Source organism: Pelobates fuscus, chromosome 4 (assembly GCF_036172605.1).
Source record: "Pelobates fuscus isolate aPelFus1 chromosome 4, aPelFus1.pri, whole genome shotgun sequence".
Classification (NCBI taxonomy): domain Eukaryota; kingdom Metazoa; phylum Chordata; class Amphibia; order Anura; family Pelobatidae; genus Pelobates; species Pelobates fuscus.
The window spans coordinates 287,895,026-287,913,001 of NC_086320.1; the positions used below are offsets into that span (position 1 = coordinate 287,895,026).

General features: G+C 41.0%; 1 protein-coding gene across 1 annotated transcript in view; it reads left to right on the plus strand.

The window, feature by feature from the left end:
• LOC134609441 (collagen alpha-1(VI) chain-like) overlaps positions 1 to 17,976 on the plus strand; it is a 153,267-nt gene that overhangs the window by 72,704 nt on the left and 62,587 nt on the right. Inside the window, exons 13-15 of the mRNA XM_063453117.1 lie at positions 2,725 to 2,751; positions 2,838 to 2,882; positions 5,439 to 5,492. Coding sequence (XP_063309187.1) covers positions 2,725 to 2,751; positions 2,838 to 2,882; positions 5,439 to 5,492 — 126 coding nt within the window. The remainder of the gene's footprint in view (positions 1 to 2,724; positions 2,752 to 2,837; positions 2,883 to 5,438; positions 5,493 to 17,976) is intronic.

The window sequence follows — 17,976 nt, forward strand, 5'->3', positions numbered from 1 at the left end:
GCTCTCATGGAGGGAAAACGCAGAGTCTGGACCTACAGTGACAGTTTGCTGTTAAATAACTGGATCTTGTGTCCAATTTAAGATCTTCAAGTAATGTTCACATACTGTATATTTAGTTTATAAAATTCTGAGCCTTCATGCAAGTCATTAAGGCTGAATGGAACACTCAATTTTTAGCAAACCATCCCTTTGAAGTCTTTGTACACAAACCTCCGTATAATCTTTTAGGTCATCTAATCTACATCGTTATTATTACTAATATGGTTATTATTTTACATTCACTGAAGTCTATTCCTAATTTGGCAGTCACTTATCAGCTATACATGTTTATTTCAAAAGAAAGCAAAACTCATCATTAAGCTTTTTGTTTATTTAGATTTGCATTGTAATTTATCCTAAGATAAAATGTACTCTTGTCAAACTTGGCATGTCCTAAACTATGTTCTCCCATTTCTTTTTTATGCCACTCGATTGGTCTTTTTAATATCTCAACTAATTCAAAGGAAAACTTGCAATCATTTCTATTAAATTATTTTATTGGGAAATTGTTGCAAGGATAACGAGTTATTCTTAAAATATAATATTTCCTAATAGCTCTCTGGGTGTAGGAGGTTTCGAAAAATAATGGAATCCTTCATTCAGAATTTACAAGATTAATGTTAAATGAATGATACCAAATAATCTATCCCGTGCTGTTACACTTTTATATGTATCCCACAAAAACAATCCACCTTAGGGGTGATTTCACGTTAATCAGATTCTAATTCAGTAACTGAAATTGGTGTTGAAAAGAGAAAAGCACGCTAATATTTTTTTGTAATATAATTTAATAAACATATCTTTGTACTCATCAAGTTTAATTTCCAAAACAAGCAAATATCATGCAGTAACATCTGTTTATAAACTAGTTAATTCATCTTGTAGAAAGGACCACACCATACATGCCAAAGGTGACCAAAACATATTCTCAATTTATTGTCCCCTTGGTCATTGCTAATTTAGCCCAAATTTTTATTGCTATGCTGCATTTTATTTTATTTTTAATCATAATGTTTTTTTGTTTTGTTTTTTTTAAGAATTGGAAATAACTGAATTCTGGATATAATGTCTGTATTACGTAGGAACCGTCACGCAGAACTTACCTACTTGCCTAGGAACAAGCCTAGAGTAGTCAAGAATGAACTGGGTTCTAGGATAGGGTTGCAAAATAAGATAAAAATACAAGATCTAAATACCAAGAAAACACTGTATAATGCACTCTCAGGTATGCTGGAACCATGAAAGGACAATGCGTTGCATTAACAATCTGGTTATATGTACAGCGCTATATAAATAATATTAATAATAATATTTACATGACTAAAAGCCTGTTCTCTGTTTATCATAATTGTTACGCATAATATTGCTTAGATAATACATTAGGACATCTCTTTCCAATGACACACAACCTGGGGGGCATAAGAGGATACTAATGAAGGGGGAATGACGCACAGCTTCGCAACAAGTATGCAATTCAGTGCCAGGTAGCACAACACATGCATACTGAATTCCTTGCATTAATATTTACTAAAGTAAGATTATAAGGTGAATTCAAATTCAAATATAAGGTAAAATTAGCAGAACTGGAAAAATTCTCAGTCAGCTAAGCTTTCCATTCAGCTACTCTGGCCTTAAACTTGAAATTCACTCTGAATTTACCTTGAATTCACATTATAGTGAATAACCCTGTTAGTTTTTGTTAGTTAAATGGACACTATAGTCACGAGAACAACTACAGTTTATTTGTTCTGGTGAGTAGAATCATTCCCTTCAGGCATTTTGCAGTAAACCCTTTTCTTTTCAGAGAAAATGCAGTGTTTACATTACAGCCTAGAGATACCTTCACTGGTCACTCCCCTGATGGCTGCTAGAGGGGTTTCCTGGGACAGTGCTGCACAGTGTGATACTGAACTTTCCTCATAGAGATGCATTTACTCAATGCATCTCTATGAGGAGAGGCTGATTGGCCATGGAAGTGTTTGGCTTGTGCTGGCTCTGCCTTTGATCTGACTCTTGACAGCTCAGTCAATCCAATGCTTTTCTATGGGAAAGCATTGTGATTGGCTGTGATCACCATTTCTGATAATGTCAGCCAAGAAGGCATATCAGGGACAGAGCCAGCAGCATAAGACTGGAATCAAGGTTCAATGTTACTATTTTTAGGGAGGAGGGGAGCTGGGGAGCTGGATGGTGGTTTGACCACTATATGGTCAGGAACACGTTTGTGTTCTTGACCTTATAATGATCATTTAAGTCTGCAGTAATGGGCCATACAAAAGACATCCGGTTTAATATTATGCTGGGTGCTCTGGATGCCTGTTTGGACTAGGCTAGTGTTATTTTTCCTCCATCATTAATTTGCACTAGACAGATATTTCAATGAAAATATTTCATACTACTAATTCAAGTTTTTCTTTTTGCCAAAACTCTCAAATGGGATTTAAAAAAAAAAAAAATTCAGGTTTGCTTTTAAAATATATTCCTTATTTTGTAATTCAGTAAAACGTATTTTGAATATCCCACGCATTAAGCAAGGAGAGGAAGTTCAAGGGTAACAAACAGCACATGCTGTATTGTGTTCAGTAATACCATATCACACTGCAGAATACCCTATCCATATTGCTCCTAATGCAACTACAAAATACGATTTTTCTATTAAATAACAGCATTTTGTGTATTTTATAGGGATCAAAAGGACAAAAAGGACCCAAGGTTTGGTTTTTTGTATTTCTTTACTAAGTTAATATTTTTTTATGATTTCTTATGTATGATGTTAAATTGTATCTTTTTGTTCACAGGGCATCAATGGTAAAAATGGTTTTGATGGAAACGAGGGAACAAAGGTAAGATATGCAATAGGGTACCCAGGGTAGCAAGATAGAGAGATAACAGGTGGCAGGCGTAGGATGGGGAGGCTGGTTGGCAAAGGGAAACTATATGTCTGGTGAAAAATGGGGGAGGTAGGATGGTAGAGGGTATCTGGATAGTGAGTCAGCACAGACAGAGCAGAGTGGTAGGGTGGTAGAGGATTGTTAGATATCATTAAGGCTGATTAGCACAGAAAAGCTTCGGGGAGATTTAAAGAGACCCATCATCTTTTGTTTAATGCATTAATAAAATAATACATTCAAAATTAAAAGCAATAAAAACAATAGTCAACACCAGAGAGCTATCCAGTCCTGTTCTCCATTGCTTTTGGCACATCTTAAAGGGATACTATAAGCACCATAACCACTAAAGCAAGCTGCACTGGTTATGGTCCCAGGAGTACTCTTGTGCTATCCCCTGGAAAGATGTCAAGCTGTTAATCAATTGTTGGATACTTAGAGTATAAGATTGAGCACCATAACACCTTAATTAAAATTACGTTGTTATGGTGCCAGCAGGTTCCTTGTGCTGGTTGACCTTTAGGGGCTCTGTGCTCCAATTGCACTGCCCCCGTGTTCTTCCACTATATGAAATCTTAGATAACAGAAGGGTCAGTCATGGGTGCCGCTGACTGGCTTAGTGTGATTAGCTGACCCTGTAAGCCAGTCAGTAGCAACCTTTCATTAAAAAAAAAAAAAAAAAAAGTAGCAACCGGCAGCAGGGACCTCCTGGCACCATACCAATTTCATTTAGGTTACCTTGTTATAGTGCTTGGAGTGTTTCTTTAATTGATTTTGTAGGGTTCCTATGGTTCATGGTTTAGTACTATAATAAGTTCATACAGCAGGTCTGCTGCTCTTGCAAGCTCTTTTTGTATACAACCTCAAAAAAAACTTTCAGACAAAAATAAAATGTATGTTTTATGTACTAAATTATTTTAATTTAAATGGCATGTTCCTTTAAAAAAATCATGACTTAAAGGAACACTATAGGGTCAGGAACACAAACATATATTCCTGACCCTCAAGTGTTACAGTTAGGTGGCTTGCCCCCCTCAAAACCCTTGAAAGGTAATAAAACTCACCTTATTGCCAGCACTAGCCCCACCCTTAATCCGCGTCCATGGCTGACAGAATTGATGATTTCAGCCAATCCAATCCTTTCACATAGGGGAAGCATTTGATTGGCTGAGCTTGGCAAGGAGGTAGGATTTAATGCATCTCTATGAGGACATTTCAGCGTCTCCATGCAGAGCATGGAGATACTGAATGGCAGTGCTGCACACTGTGCAGCACTGCCCTAGGAAGCACCTCTGGTGGCAATCTAAGGGGTAATCACTAGAGGTGTCCCTAGTGGGCAATGCATTTCTCTGAAAAGGCAGTGTTTACATGTCTGCAGGGACTGATTGTACTCACCAGAACACTACATTAAGCTGTAGTTGTTCTGGTGACCATAGTGTCCCTTTAAACTGAGTCTTACTGATTAGTAATTTAAATCATGCTTTAAATTGACTTAACTTAAATCAAATTCACCCTGTCTAATTGCCTATTTTTATTTGATTCAATTACTGGTAAATACATTTTAAAAAAAGTAGGGTCTTCAAATGTCTTTCCAAACCGCCAATTGCATACCTCTCAAGCCTCCCTAGTTAGAAGGAGTAGTCCTTATATGTGGTCCACACCATTCCCTCCATCTTATATATCCTACTGTTCCTCTTTGTAGGAAATCTTTTTTTTTTGGTATGTCTGAATTTATTCAGTAAGTCAACTAAATTTTCTCAGAACAGTCCTGCCCCTGGCCAAACTCCTACTCACACCCCTAGAAATGTAAGTGTCCCACCTTGTCCGTTTGTAATGTGAGGAGTTATGCCATTCTATATGCTAAATGGCAGAATGTGTATTTCAAATATTAGTGAACTGTTTAACCCCAACTACCAGTTGTAATGTCATAAATTATTGATAGTATAACATTTCAGGTGACACGGTGGCTTTAAAGGATAATACATACCACCCTAGTGTCCCTATTTAAGAAGGAAAGTCCCAAATTTAGGCCCAAATCCCTCTGCCCCCATTTTCTAACAGTATGCCCCTCCTTTCATTGAGCTTCAGGTTGTGGGTGTGTCTAAGGTGTATAAAAGCGTTCTACAGCAATATTACTTACAGTAATGTGTCTTTAGACTACAATAAATGTTTTTAGAAATCAGTATGTGTAAATAAGATACATTGCCTTTATTCTAAATTACATTTTAGTTCCATAAATTGTTATTAGTAATTCACCTAAAAAGTTTCAGAACATCTGACCCCAGGTAACACCCTCACTCATACCACTAAAATTAAAATGTCTCTCTTTCTCCACTTGTTGAAAGGTATGGATAATGTCACAGGGCTAAGTTTTAAAAATATAACATTCTATGTTGTTATCAAAGTGCTAATAAGTAGTAGAGAGCCACAGGCCGACTGATTTGTGGCCACATTGTAATAGCAGCATGTTAATATTTATATATATATATATTGAGTGTATTTTATTTTTAGGGTGAGCCTGGTGACCAAGGATTACCAGGGTGTAAAGGAGAAGTTGGGTCTGATGTAAGTATTATTATCTAGTTGCTATGTTTCATCAATCATACGAATAATAACAAGATAGCAGGAAGATATTGTATTAGATAATACATAATATACATTTCACCATTGTATAACTCATGCCAGATCAGAAAATGTTTGTTTAAGTGTATGTACACTTTTTTTTTTTAATAATAGTTACCCATTGAACAACATCTGGAACATGTTCACACTTTTTAAATTAAAGTTACTGATTGCAAAACACAGGAAGCATGTTATCACTTTCTAAATAATACTATATATCTAATGGGAAACAGGAGCATCTATTCCTGTTCAGAATGCACAACAGATTTCATGTAACTCATTGAATACAGGGTGTTTGCTAATCTTAAGCATCTGTAACCTTTGCTCTTATCCCATGATATCCATTTGTGTACATTATTGAACCATTCCGAAAACTGCTATTTCTGACAGTACTATTTACAGTGGCATGCTTTCCTCACAGTTAATCTGTGTTAAATGTCAGTGTGGATTTATTTACACCAGCAATAACTAACCTTGGCATCCCTGATGTTTCCCATGATGCTCAACCAACTATCACTATCAGATAATGGAAATGCCCTGGATAGTCATCGTGGGTCTAGAGCTGTGCATACAATCAAATTATTATGCATCATATAAATAACTTTAGGTTCGGCATTCTTTTATCATTTCACAGCAAACAGCTACATATTTAAAAGGATACGTCAAACACCTTAACAACATTGGCTTAATGAAGGAGATTTGGTGAGATTTTCAATCACATCTTAAAGGGACACTCCGGGCACCCAGACCACTTCTGCCCATTGGAGTGGTCTGGGTGCAAACTCCCATCACCCTTAATCCTGCAAGTGTAATTATTGCAGTTTTTAGAAACTGCAACAATTACCTTGCAGGGTTAAGTCCTTCTCTAGTGGCTGTCTATCAGACAGCCACTAGAGGGACTTTTGTTTTCTTAAAACACGAAAAGTGTTTTAAATGATGCTGGACGTCCTCAGGCTATGTGAGGACCTCCAGCGTCGCTGGAATCCCCATAGGAAAGCATTAAATAATACTTTCCTATGGGGAGGTCTAATGCACTCGGCCATTGCCACACAAGCGCATTGGGTCTCCCCCGTTGGCTGACATCAGCAGGGGAGGAGCGTGGGCGGAGCCTGATCCAGCGCTAAGGGACATCGGCGCTGGATTCAGGTAAGTCACTGAAGGGGTTTGTTTTATATTCTGCTCTGTTGATTAAACTTTAGACACATAAGGCTGTTGTAGGCTCTAGCACGCTATTAACAGAGCAGGAGATAGGACATGCTTAAAGGACCACTATAGGCACCCAGACCACTTCAGCTTAATGAAGTGGTCTGGGTGCCTGGTCCAGCTAGGGTTAACCCTTTTTTATATAAACATAGCAGTTTCAGAGAAACTGCTATGTTTATATTAGGGTTAAGCCAGCCTCTAGTGGCTGTCTTATTGACAGCCGCTAGAGGGCTTGCATGCTTCTTACTGTGAAAATCACAGTGAGAAGACGCAAGCGTCTTCTCAGTGAGAAGACGCAAGCGTGTAAATGCTTTCCTATGAGACCGGCTGAATGTGCGCGCGACTCCTGCCGCGCATGCGCATTCAGCCGAGGAGGCGGAGAGCAGGAGGAGAGCTCCCCACCCGGCGCTGGAAAAAGAGGTGAGTTTAACCCCTACCACTCCATCCAGCCCGGCGGGAGGGGGTCCCTGAGGGTGGGGGCACCCACAGGGCACTATAGTGCCAGGAAAAACGAGTATGTTTTCCTGGCACTATAGTGGTCCTTTAATTAGACACACTGAGCTTTAAGGGACTCTAAAATCTTTAAACTCGTTTTAAGGCATTGTGTGTTACAGCCAAATTTTAAGTAACTGTCATCATATGTTCTTTTCTTTGTCTGAGAAGAAGATTTGGTAGCATTGTGTGTTTTTTTTTTTTCTTTGACTTGTCACTTCATTGTCATTTCTGACCTGTTTTCCTGATTTCTTGTTGTATCGTCTTTCTCAGTTTCTATAGGTGTCAAACAGTTAGAAGTAGTAATAATGTTTCTCTTGATAGTTCTTTCTTTTAACCAGATGTCCAAATTCATGGTTGTAGGTTGGTAAAAACAAAAAACAAAAAAAAACACACTTCTCAAACCTGAAAAAATACAGATCTCACTACCTGACTGCAATGGATGCAGTTTTTTTTATGAAGCCCGTAGAAAGAAATGAACATAAGCAGGATTTTGGCTCAGTCTTGGAGTAAAGAGAACATTTTACTACAGGTTTCACTAATTGACTGCAAAGGACGCTGTTTTGTCAATAGCTCTTAGAAAGAAAATCTTTTGGTATATCACAGATTTCTACTGATAGTACTCAGAAAAAAAAATTATAGTATATATTTTTATTTGAATAACATGATATGTAAATAAGTAAAAATATGAAAAGCACAACCCAAATAACTTGTTTTCAGCTGCAGACGTTTAACAGTCTCTACAAGACAATACAAATAAATAAACCTATCTCATATGCCACAACGGGCACTAATCTAAAGGGCAGTAATCTCTAAATGGCATTATAATTAATAATGTTTCCTGTGGCCAATATTGTGAGCTGAGCACCTAACAGGGCGGGCTGACGCTGGGCGGGCATGCATAAGTGTGTGGCAATCTCGCAATCTCTTAAGATCGCGGCCTCGCGATCTCTGCTGTTTTCGACTTTCTGGGAGCAGCAGGGAGCGGTGGCCATCTTGGATGTGGTGATTCATGGCGGAATCCCAATTTTGTTCACGCGGAAGCCTAGGGTTCCACGAAACACCAATTGGGAAACAATGCTCTAGAGAGTTTAGCATCACTAAGCTAAACTACCAGGAAGTAACAGAACCAATTGTCTGATTGACAGCCAGGGAGCGTAACAAGCTTAATTTATAAATCAACCAAGTTCTACTGAAATCTGCACTTTTTGTAAAATAAAATAAAAAAAAAAAGAGAGTACACTCGTCACAAATAAAGCACTTCAGAAAGTGCTCCAGGTATTTGGAATGTTCCTTTAAATCCAAAATTGGCGACATGGAAACAGACAGCTATGTTTCAAGTTAACCACTTTTAGTTTAGCCTAAAAGTTGAAATTCACTTTGCTCACTTTAGTGAATAATCCTTAAAATGATTTAATGCCTCTAACAGTAGTGAGACTGCAGGGATATGATCGATGTACCAAAACTAACCGTTTAAGCCACAGTTGTTTGGGCACTTAGAGTGTCCCTTTAAATTTTCGAACCACATAGATTTCCTGTAAAATCTCTAACACATCTGGATGCATGTCTAAGCCAATGCTGAAATAATATATTTAAACAATTACAGATGAAATTATTTCACAGAACTTGGAAACTAATCCTTGAGTTCAAACGTTTTATTTATTTGATTTATATTACAGTGAAATAAAATATCTTCCCATTGCTTTGTCTGGTCAGTAAACCCTTTGTTAATTGTATTCCCAATCTGTGTCATTTAATGCACACATTGAACTATACAATATGCTCTTATTATAATGTTTAAATTGTTTACCCAATAGTTTGAATGATTTCAATACTATTAATATATGTAGTTATTTTCAGACCTTTTGTCTCCAGTTGAAATTTATGGACTTATTTATTAAAACCTAAATTGGCTTCTAAATTGCAAAATTTGTTCGAAATCCTTGACTTGCAATTATAATTTGAGTATCCCCTAAAGGCAATTTGAAGGACAAGTAAAGGAAATTAATGCTGTTAATACATGCAACTTTCAATTTAATGATGTTTATATTTTTTTATGATAATATTGTTTTTAAAATATTAAGTAATAAGTACCTTACATGTATGCCTGCTTGATCCCACAGATGTTATTCTCTGAAACGACAGGCTTTACATTGAATAACCTGCAGAGACAGACTATAGACACCAGAACAGTAAACTGTAGCTGTTCTGGTGACTCTTATAGTGTTCCTTTAAATGTAACAGTTTTCCAGTTTCAAATAACACAGACTAAGTAGCTTTGTTTGTGAAATATTACAATGTAACAGTTAGAGGGAGACCACATTCATGCTTTAATCAACAATTGCCTTAGTGTTTACCCCCCTGTATCCTAATCCACAAATTATAAAAATGCTATATATGCTTGGTTAGAGAAAGGGGGGGCTTATCTAGGGAGGTGAAAAAATGGGTATAAGTTATTTATATTACAGTACAAAATAGTGACGTCTGTTATGGGGTATTTAACCCCACAATGATTTCAGTAATTCTGTTCAATGTGAGGCAATATGTGTTCTGCTACACTATTAGTCATAATCAAAAAGTCACAGACATGGTACAGCAAGTATGCTGCCCCAAATGTATTGCGGAAGGTAGACAGAGAATGACAGAAAAGTAGAATACCTTGCAGACAGCCTACTATACTGTCCTCTCTCCCTTTATATCTAACTATAGAAAAGCAGGATACAACAGAGGGAAACTTAAAGTGAGCAGTGCATGGTGTGCCCCTTCCTCAGCCACCCTGAGTGTCTTTCCCCAAAACCCCTGTCTGTCTCATTTCCCTCTTCCTCTCTTTGTCTCTTTTGCCCCTTCCCTAGTCCCGTTCTGTCTACTTTGCCCCTTACCTAGCCTTTGTCTGTCTATTTTGCCCCTTTCTCAGCCCATCTGGTTGTCTCTTCCCCTATGCCCCTGTCTGTCTCTTTTGCCCCTTCCCTAGTATCTATGTGTCTCTTTGCGTCCCCCCAGCTCCTCTCTCTCCACAAGCCCCTGTCATTGTTGCTTGGCTATGCTAAAAGGAGTGAATGGCTGTGCTGTGTGCTCTCCTCCTGCAGCCCCCTGGGCCGGTGCGCCCTATGGCAGCTGCCTGTTATGCCTTATGGTTACACTAGCCCTGAATGGCACCTGTAACCATAAGGAAAATTGGAAAGCAAAACGATTTGAGTGACTTTGACAGCAAAATGACCCATGATGACCCCTGTTCACCACCCAAAGTGCAGTCAATGGGAACGTAAGCGTCAGAACTAGACTATGGAGCAATGGTATACGTTTGCCTGGTCTGATGAATCACATTTTCTTTTAGATTTGATGTAAGGCCAGGTGCATGTGGGGAAGAGATAGCAGAAGGATGTACTATGGAAAGGAGGCAGGCTGTCAGAGGCAGTGTTATGCTCTGGGCAATGTTCTGCTGGGAAACCTTGGGTCTTCTCAATTATGTGGATGTTATTTTTACATGTACTGCCTACCTAGAGACTGTTGAAGACCACATACACCCCTTTATGCCAATGGTGTTCCCTGATGGCAGGGGCTTTTTTCAGTAGGATAATGCACCTTGCCACACTGCAAATATGGTTCGGGAATGGTTTGAGGAACATGATAAAGAGTGCAAGGTGTTGCCTTGGCCTCCAAATTCCCAAGATTTAAATCCGTTTGGGCATATGTGGGATATTCTGGAACAACAAATCCGATCCCTGAGGCCCGATATCACAACTTTCCATACTTAAATGATCTGATGCTAATATCGTGGTGCCAGATACCACAGGACATGTTCAGAGGTCTTGTGGTGTCCATGCTTTGACACATGAGAGCCATTTTGGCAACACGAGGGGAACCTATATGATTTTGGGCAGTAATAGTGACAGTTCCAGATTAAAGGAATGCAAACATTGATTAAGGCATTTAATCACCCACCTCAAAACCTCCACTTACCCCCCCATGGGAGGAAGCAGACGATCGCGCACATCCACGGTCGCACCGATATTCTGTCAGAAGGCCGAGAAGGCCCAGGCGCCATCTTTGAAACACTCTCCTTCCGACACCGACTCAGAAATGAGCAGCCAGGCGGCCTTGGACCGGGCAGAGGCACCGCTGGCCCGGCGGGATATGCGAGGGTTCCTGGCAGACTTCCGGAAATCAGTCGCGGAGGAGCTGGACAAGAAGCTGGGCCCTATTATGGAAGGGATGGCGGACTTGACAGCCCGCACGCAGGCCACAGAAGCCAAAATGGCGGAGGCAATGGAAACTGTGCAGGCTCATGGCGGAGAGCTGCAGGACCTCCGGGATCAGCTACGCTCCTTGGAAGAATCTAATGAAGACCTCAACAACCGGACCAGAAGAAACAACATTAGGGTGAGAGGCATACCGGAGGCAGTCTCCACCGAGCTCCTGACCGACACTCTCACTGAAGTATTCCGACATCTCCTGCCTGAAGCCTCAAACGCGGACCTGTTAAGTTTCTCGTCTAGACTATAAAGCCATCTGTATTTGTCCTTTAAATTGTGTATTGGAAAAAATGAATAGCTAAAGAACTATTATTATCATTTTAAAAAAAATAGCACACTAATTTGCAAACCATTTTGTAAAGTTTTTCTAGGTTTCTGGGTTCATCTCCTGTGCCAAATCTTATTAGATTCAGTGGCATGCTAACTCTGTAGTATTTGAGAGAAGGCAGAGGTTCTTGGCAAACTTCTGATTATGTAATAAGTTCTCTGAGTTACAATTTGGCATTATTAGCCTAACAAATATATTCAGTTTTTAAGCAGATGATTAAAATGGAAAATGCAGCTGTGCTTGCTCAATATGTAACATATGATTATCTAAAAAGAAAGACAACCAGTAAACTAACCAGTGGCTTAGATAATCCAACAGAAAGATACATGCAATATTGGTATACTGCAACAGAGATTTATTATGGATAGTAATTAGGAGTACACCGAAGAAAACATACTGATCCCAACTTGAGATTCTCTCTTCTTGAGGATATCTAGTTGGTAATGCCTAGTACATGTAAAATCTGTAGCCTAGGTAGCTGCCTATAAGAACAACTAGAAAGCTAGAATCTATCCTTCAATGGAACTTTAATATTGCTTCTTTTAAATGTGAGATAATTTTAAAGATGATATTGTCAGGGTACCTGTAGTCTCTACCTCTGAGAGGGGTAGAGACTTAGACGTTTCTCCTTCCAGAAGGTCCGTTTCTCCCGTTCCTCGCGGTTCCCTCGGTCGTTTACATGCCGGCCGCGAGGGAGCTACTTCCTTTTATGACGCGACGCTCAATAGCCGACGTCATGACGCTAATCCAGTCCGACCTGCCACTCAAGCCCGGAACACGAATCAGGACTCGTCGGAGGCGTGATTACTCTCTAGAGCCAGGGTATTTAATGGAGCTTTCCGCATTTGCTCATTGCCCTGTCGTGGTTCTAGCCAGTCTAGTCACACAGTGCTCTTGTATCCTGATTGTCTTTTGGTTCTGACCCGGCTTTGTTATTACTCTCCTGCTTCTCTGTTATCCTTTGACCTCGGCTTGTCTCTCGCTTACCTGTCTTCTCGTTCCCTCGACCTCGGCTTGTCTCTGACCATTCTATACGTAGTTCTTAGTAAGTCCGGCCATTCTAAGGTCCGGTATACGTATCTCTCTACTCTTTGTACTCTGCGTGTTGGATCCCTGTCCCGATCCTGACATTACGACAGGGCCAATGGATCCTGCAGGTACAAACAGTCAGCTTGGTTCTTCTGATCCTAGGTTTGACGCCATGGAACACAGAATGGATCAGATGGCACTAGCGCTACAGGCGTTGTTATCTCGTCCTAATAATCCACCAGAGGAGATGCGTAATACTTCTATTTCTCCTGTGGATTCAGGTCTAGAGGTAGCTACTGTAGGGGCTTCTTCCCGAATTACCCCACCTGTACGTTATGCTGGATCTCCTGAGAGGTGTCGTGGTTTTTTAAACCAAATAAGTATCCACTTCGAATTACAACCCCGCTCCTATCCTACAGATAGAGCGAAAGTGGGATTTATTATCACCTTACTCGTTGAGAAAGCTCTGAGATGGGCTAATCCGTTGTGGGAGAATGAGAATCCATTAGTATACAATTATAATGCCTTTGTAGCTGCTTTTAAAAGAACTTTTGACCCTCCTGGCAGCAAGGTCAATGCAGCTAGATTACTGTTGCACCTTAGACAGGATAACCGAACACTTGTGGATTACGCACTAGAGTTCAGGTCTTTGGCGGCAGAGGTTAAGTGGAATGAACAGGCTTATATAGACGTGTTTCTAAACGGACTATCTGATGTAATACTTGACGAGGTAGCTACTAGAGAGCTTCCTGAGAATTTGGAGGATTTAATTTTGTTTATCTCTCGCATTGATGAACGTCTAAGAGAAAGGCAGAACACTCGAGATAGAACCTGTAGATCTTCTTTTAGACTAGCTCCATCTTTTCAAAGTCCTGAGGCCAAAACACCACTTTTTCCAGAACCTATGCAGATAGGCCATACTCGTCTCTCAGAGGAGGAGAGACAGTACAGGAGAAGGGAGGGATTGTGTATGTACTGTGGAGTCAGAGGTCACTTACGTTTGAATTGTCCCAATCGCCCGGGAAACGCTCGCACCTAAGTTTCTCTAGAGGACAGGCCTTGGGTGTTTCTATTTTGTCCTCTACTCATAATTACAAAGATCACAGGCTTCTATTACCCGTTTCCTTAACTTGGGAGAAGGGAACTCTAGAGACTATGGCATTGATAGACTCTGGAGCTGCTGAAAGCTTTATCGACCAAGTTTTTGTCACCAAACACACTATCCCATCCCAGTTAAGGGACACACCCTTGGCCGTTGAGGCCATAGATGGTAGACCTTTAGTTGAGCCTGTGATTCTTCGTGAAACCATACCTCTTAATTTAACTACTGGTATCCTACACGAGGAGGAGACATCTCTATTACTCATTTCATCTCCTTCTGTTCCCATAGTCCTGGGATACTCCTGGCTTAAGAGACATAATCCTATTATTGATTGGGAATTAGGGGAGATAGTCTCATGGGGCCAGAATTGTCAGGAGAAGTGTTTAAAGAGAGTGTCACCGCTTTGCACAGTTAACACACCTACTAATTCTACCGACTCTACAGAAGTACAAATACCGTCCTTGTACCTGGACTTAAGGGCGGTATTTGACAAAAGAAAGGCCGATACTTTACCTCCACATAGGTCCTTTGACTGCAAGATTAATTTACTTCCTGGTACTATGCCTCCAAGGGGTCATGTATACCCTTTGTCTACGAAAGAGAATTTAGTTCTAGAGGAGTATATTCGTGAGAACCTAGACAAGGGATTCATTAGGAGGTCCCCCTCCCCTGCTGGGGCTGGATTTTTTTTTGTTAAAAAGAAGGATGGTACTTTGAGACCTTGCATTGACTACCGAGGTTTGAATAAAATTACCATCAGAAACGCCTATCCGATTCCCTTGATCACTGAGCTCTTTGATCGATTAAAGGGTTCCAAGATCTTCACTAAGTTAGATCTCAGAGGGGCATATAACTTGGTCAGAATTCAGCAGGGACACGAGTGGATGACTGCGTTCAATACTCGTTATGGGCACTATGAGTATACAGTAATGCCCTTTGGTCTCTGTAATGCACCGGCAGTATTTCAGGACCTAATTAATGAAGTTCTCAGGGAATTTCAACATGACTGTGTTATTGTATACCTCGATGATATACTTATACATTCTAGAGAAATTGAGACTCACCACGGACAGGTCAGAAGGGTTTTGCACAAACTCCTTCAACACGGCTTGTACTGTAAATTGGAGAAATGTAGCTTTGACCAATCCCAGACAAACTTTCTTGGTTACGTAATTTCTGGGGAGGGGTTTAAGATGGATCCGGAGAAACTCCAGTCCATTTTAGATTGGCCTTTACCTAAGGGTCTCAAGGCCATTCAGAGGTTTATTGGTTTCTCCAATTACTATAGACGTTTCATTAAGGGATACTCTTCAATTATTGCTCCTATCACCAATATGACCAGACAGGGGGCTGACACTAAGAATTGGTCTACTGAAGCACTCCTTGCTTTCAAGACTCTCAAAGAACTGTTTGCTTCCGCACCAATTTTAGTTCACCCTGATACTACTCTGCCCTTCCTACTCGAAGTTGACGCTTCTGAGACGGGGATAGGTGCTATCCTGTCCCAAAGGTTAGGTGTGGATAAACCATTACATCCATGTGGGTATTTTTCCAAAAAATTGTCCGGTACTGAGAGCAGATATGACATTGGTGACAGGGAACTTCTAGCGGTTATCATGGCCTTAAAGGAGTGGAGACATTTATTGGAAGGGACCTTGCATCCTGTTACCATCTTAACGGATCATAAGAACTTGTCCTATATTGGGGAGGCTAAGCGATTGTCCTCAAGGCAGGCTCGTTGGTCTATATTTCTCACTCACTTCAATTACATACTCACATATAGACCTGGTTCTAAGAATTCTAAAGCCGATGCCTTGTCTCGTCAATATGAACCTTCTGCTGTATCGGAGCCGGTTTTGTCTTCTATAGTACCCAAGTGTAATATTATCGCTAACACAACTCTCAAAATCCATTCTCCGCTGCTTGCCAAGATCATGAAGTTGCAGCATCTGGCACCTAGACAGACTCCTGCGTCAAGACACTTCGTTCCTCCTGAACTCCAACAGGAGCTCTTACGGGGTCTTCATGAGAGTAAGGTAGCTGGTCATCCGGGCATTCGCAAAACATATTCCTTGATCTCTAAGGATTTCTGGTGGCCTTCTTTACGGAGGGATGTTAAGGATTTCATCGGAGCTTGTGAGGTCTGTACTAAGACCAAACTACCTCATTCGCTTCCATATGGTCTTTTACATTCCTTGGAGATTCCAGACAAACCTTGGACCTGTTTGGCTATGGACTTTATTGTAGATTTGCCTGCTTCTAAAAGACAGACTGTTATCCTCACGGTGGTTGATAGGTTTACCAAGATGGCACATTTCGTACCTTTACCTAAACTTCCGACTTCTCCTGAATTGGCGGAAATATTTGCAAGAGAAATTTTTCACTTACATGGGATCCCTTCTGAAATTACTTCTGATAGAGGCTCCCAATTTGTTTCACGTTTCTGGAGATCATTCTGTTCTCAACTAGGCATCAAATTGAATTTTTCTGCCTATCATCCTCAGTCTAACGGAGCTGCTGAACGTACCAATCAAAAGATTGAGCAATATCTGCGTTGTTTTGTTTCTGAACACCAGGACGATTGGGTTGGTCTGATTCCTTGGGCAGAGTTCGCACATAATAATCTCGTTTGCGATTCAACTCACTCTAGCCCTTTTTTCATGAATTATGGCTTTCATCCTTCCATTCTTCCTTCGGTCCCCTCTTCCCAGGGGTTACCGTCGGTTGATGTTCATGTTGCCAATCTGAGGAAATTGTGGGATCAGACTCGACAAATTCTCCTACATAATTCCTTACTGTATAAAAAACACACTGATAAACGCAGAAGGGCGGCTCCAAGCTTTGTGCCTGGGGATAGGGTATGGTTGAGCACTAGAAACATTCGTTTGAAAGTACCTTCTATGAAATTCGCTCCTCGCTACATTGGGCCCTACAGGATTCTGACTCGAATTAATCCAGTTGCGTATCGCTTAGCGCTTCCTCCTGCTTTGCGTCCCTAATTCTTTTCATGTTTCATTGCTGAAACCGTTAATCTGTAACAGATTCTCCTCCAAGGTCTCACCTCCTCACTCTGTTCAGGTTGAGGGCCAGGAGGAGTACGAGATCAACTCCATCGTCGACTCTCGTATCTCCCGCGGGAGGGTTCAATACCTGGTGGACTGGAAAGGATATGGTCCTGAGGAGAGGACTTGGGTACCTCAGGAGGATGTCCATGCTCCTCGTCTTCGCAGGGCTTTTCACTCCCGCTTTCCATCTCGTCCCGGTTCCTTCCGCCCGGTGGGCGTTTCTGAGAGGGGGGGTACTGTCAGGGTACCTGTAGTCTCTACCTCTGAGAGGGGTAGAGACTTAGACGTTTCTCCTTCCAGAAGGTCAGTTTCTCCCGTTCCTCGCGGTTCCCTCGGTCGTTTACACGCCGGCCGCGAGGGAGCTACTTCCTTTTATGACGCGACGCTCAATAGCCGACGTCATGACGCTAATCCAGTCCGACCTGCCACTCAAGCCCGGAACACGAATCAGGACTCGTCGGAGGCGTGATTACTCTCTAGAGCCAGGGTATTTAATGGAGCTTTCCGCATTTGCTCATTGCTCTGTCGTGGTTCTAGCCAGTCTAGTCACACAGTGCTCTTGTATCCTGATTGTCTTTTGGTTCTGACCCGGCTTTGTTATTACTCTCCTGCTTCTCTGTTATCCTTTGACCTCGGCTTGTCTCTCGCTTACCTGTCTTCTCGTTCCCTCGACCTCGGCTTGTCTCTGACCATTCTATACGTAGTTCTTACGTTAAGTCCGGCCATTCTAAGGTCCGGTATACGTATCTCTCTACTCTTTGTACTCTGCGTGTTGGATCCCTGTCCCGATCCTGACAGATATCACACAAATCTTGGCTCTGCATTTGAGCAAAATTCTATCTTGCAGCCCTGTCTCAGTTAGGAAAAAGGACAAATTAGTCATTTGTTACATGTGAGTTTACAGAGGAAGAGGTTATATTTCAACTGTCAAAAGTAAAGACAAATACCGTATATA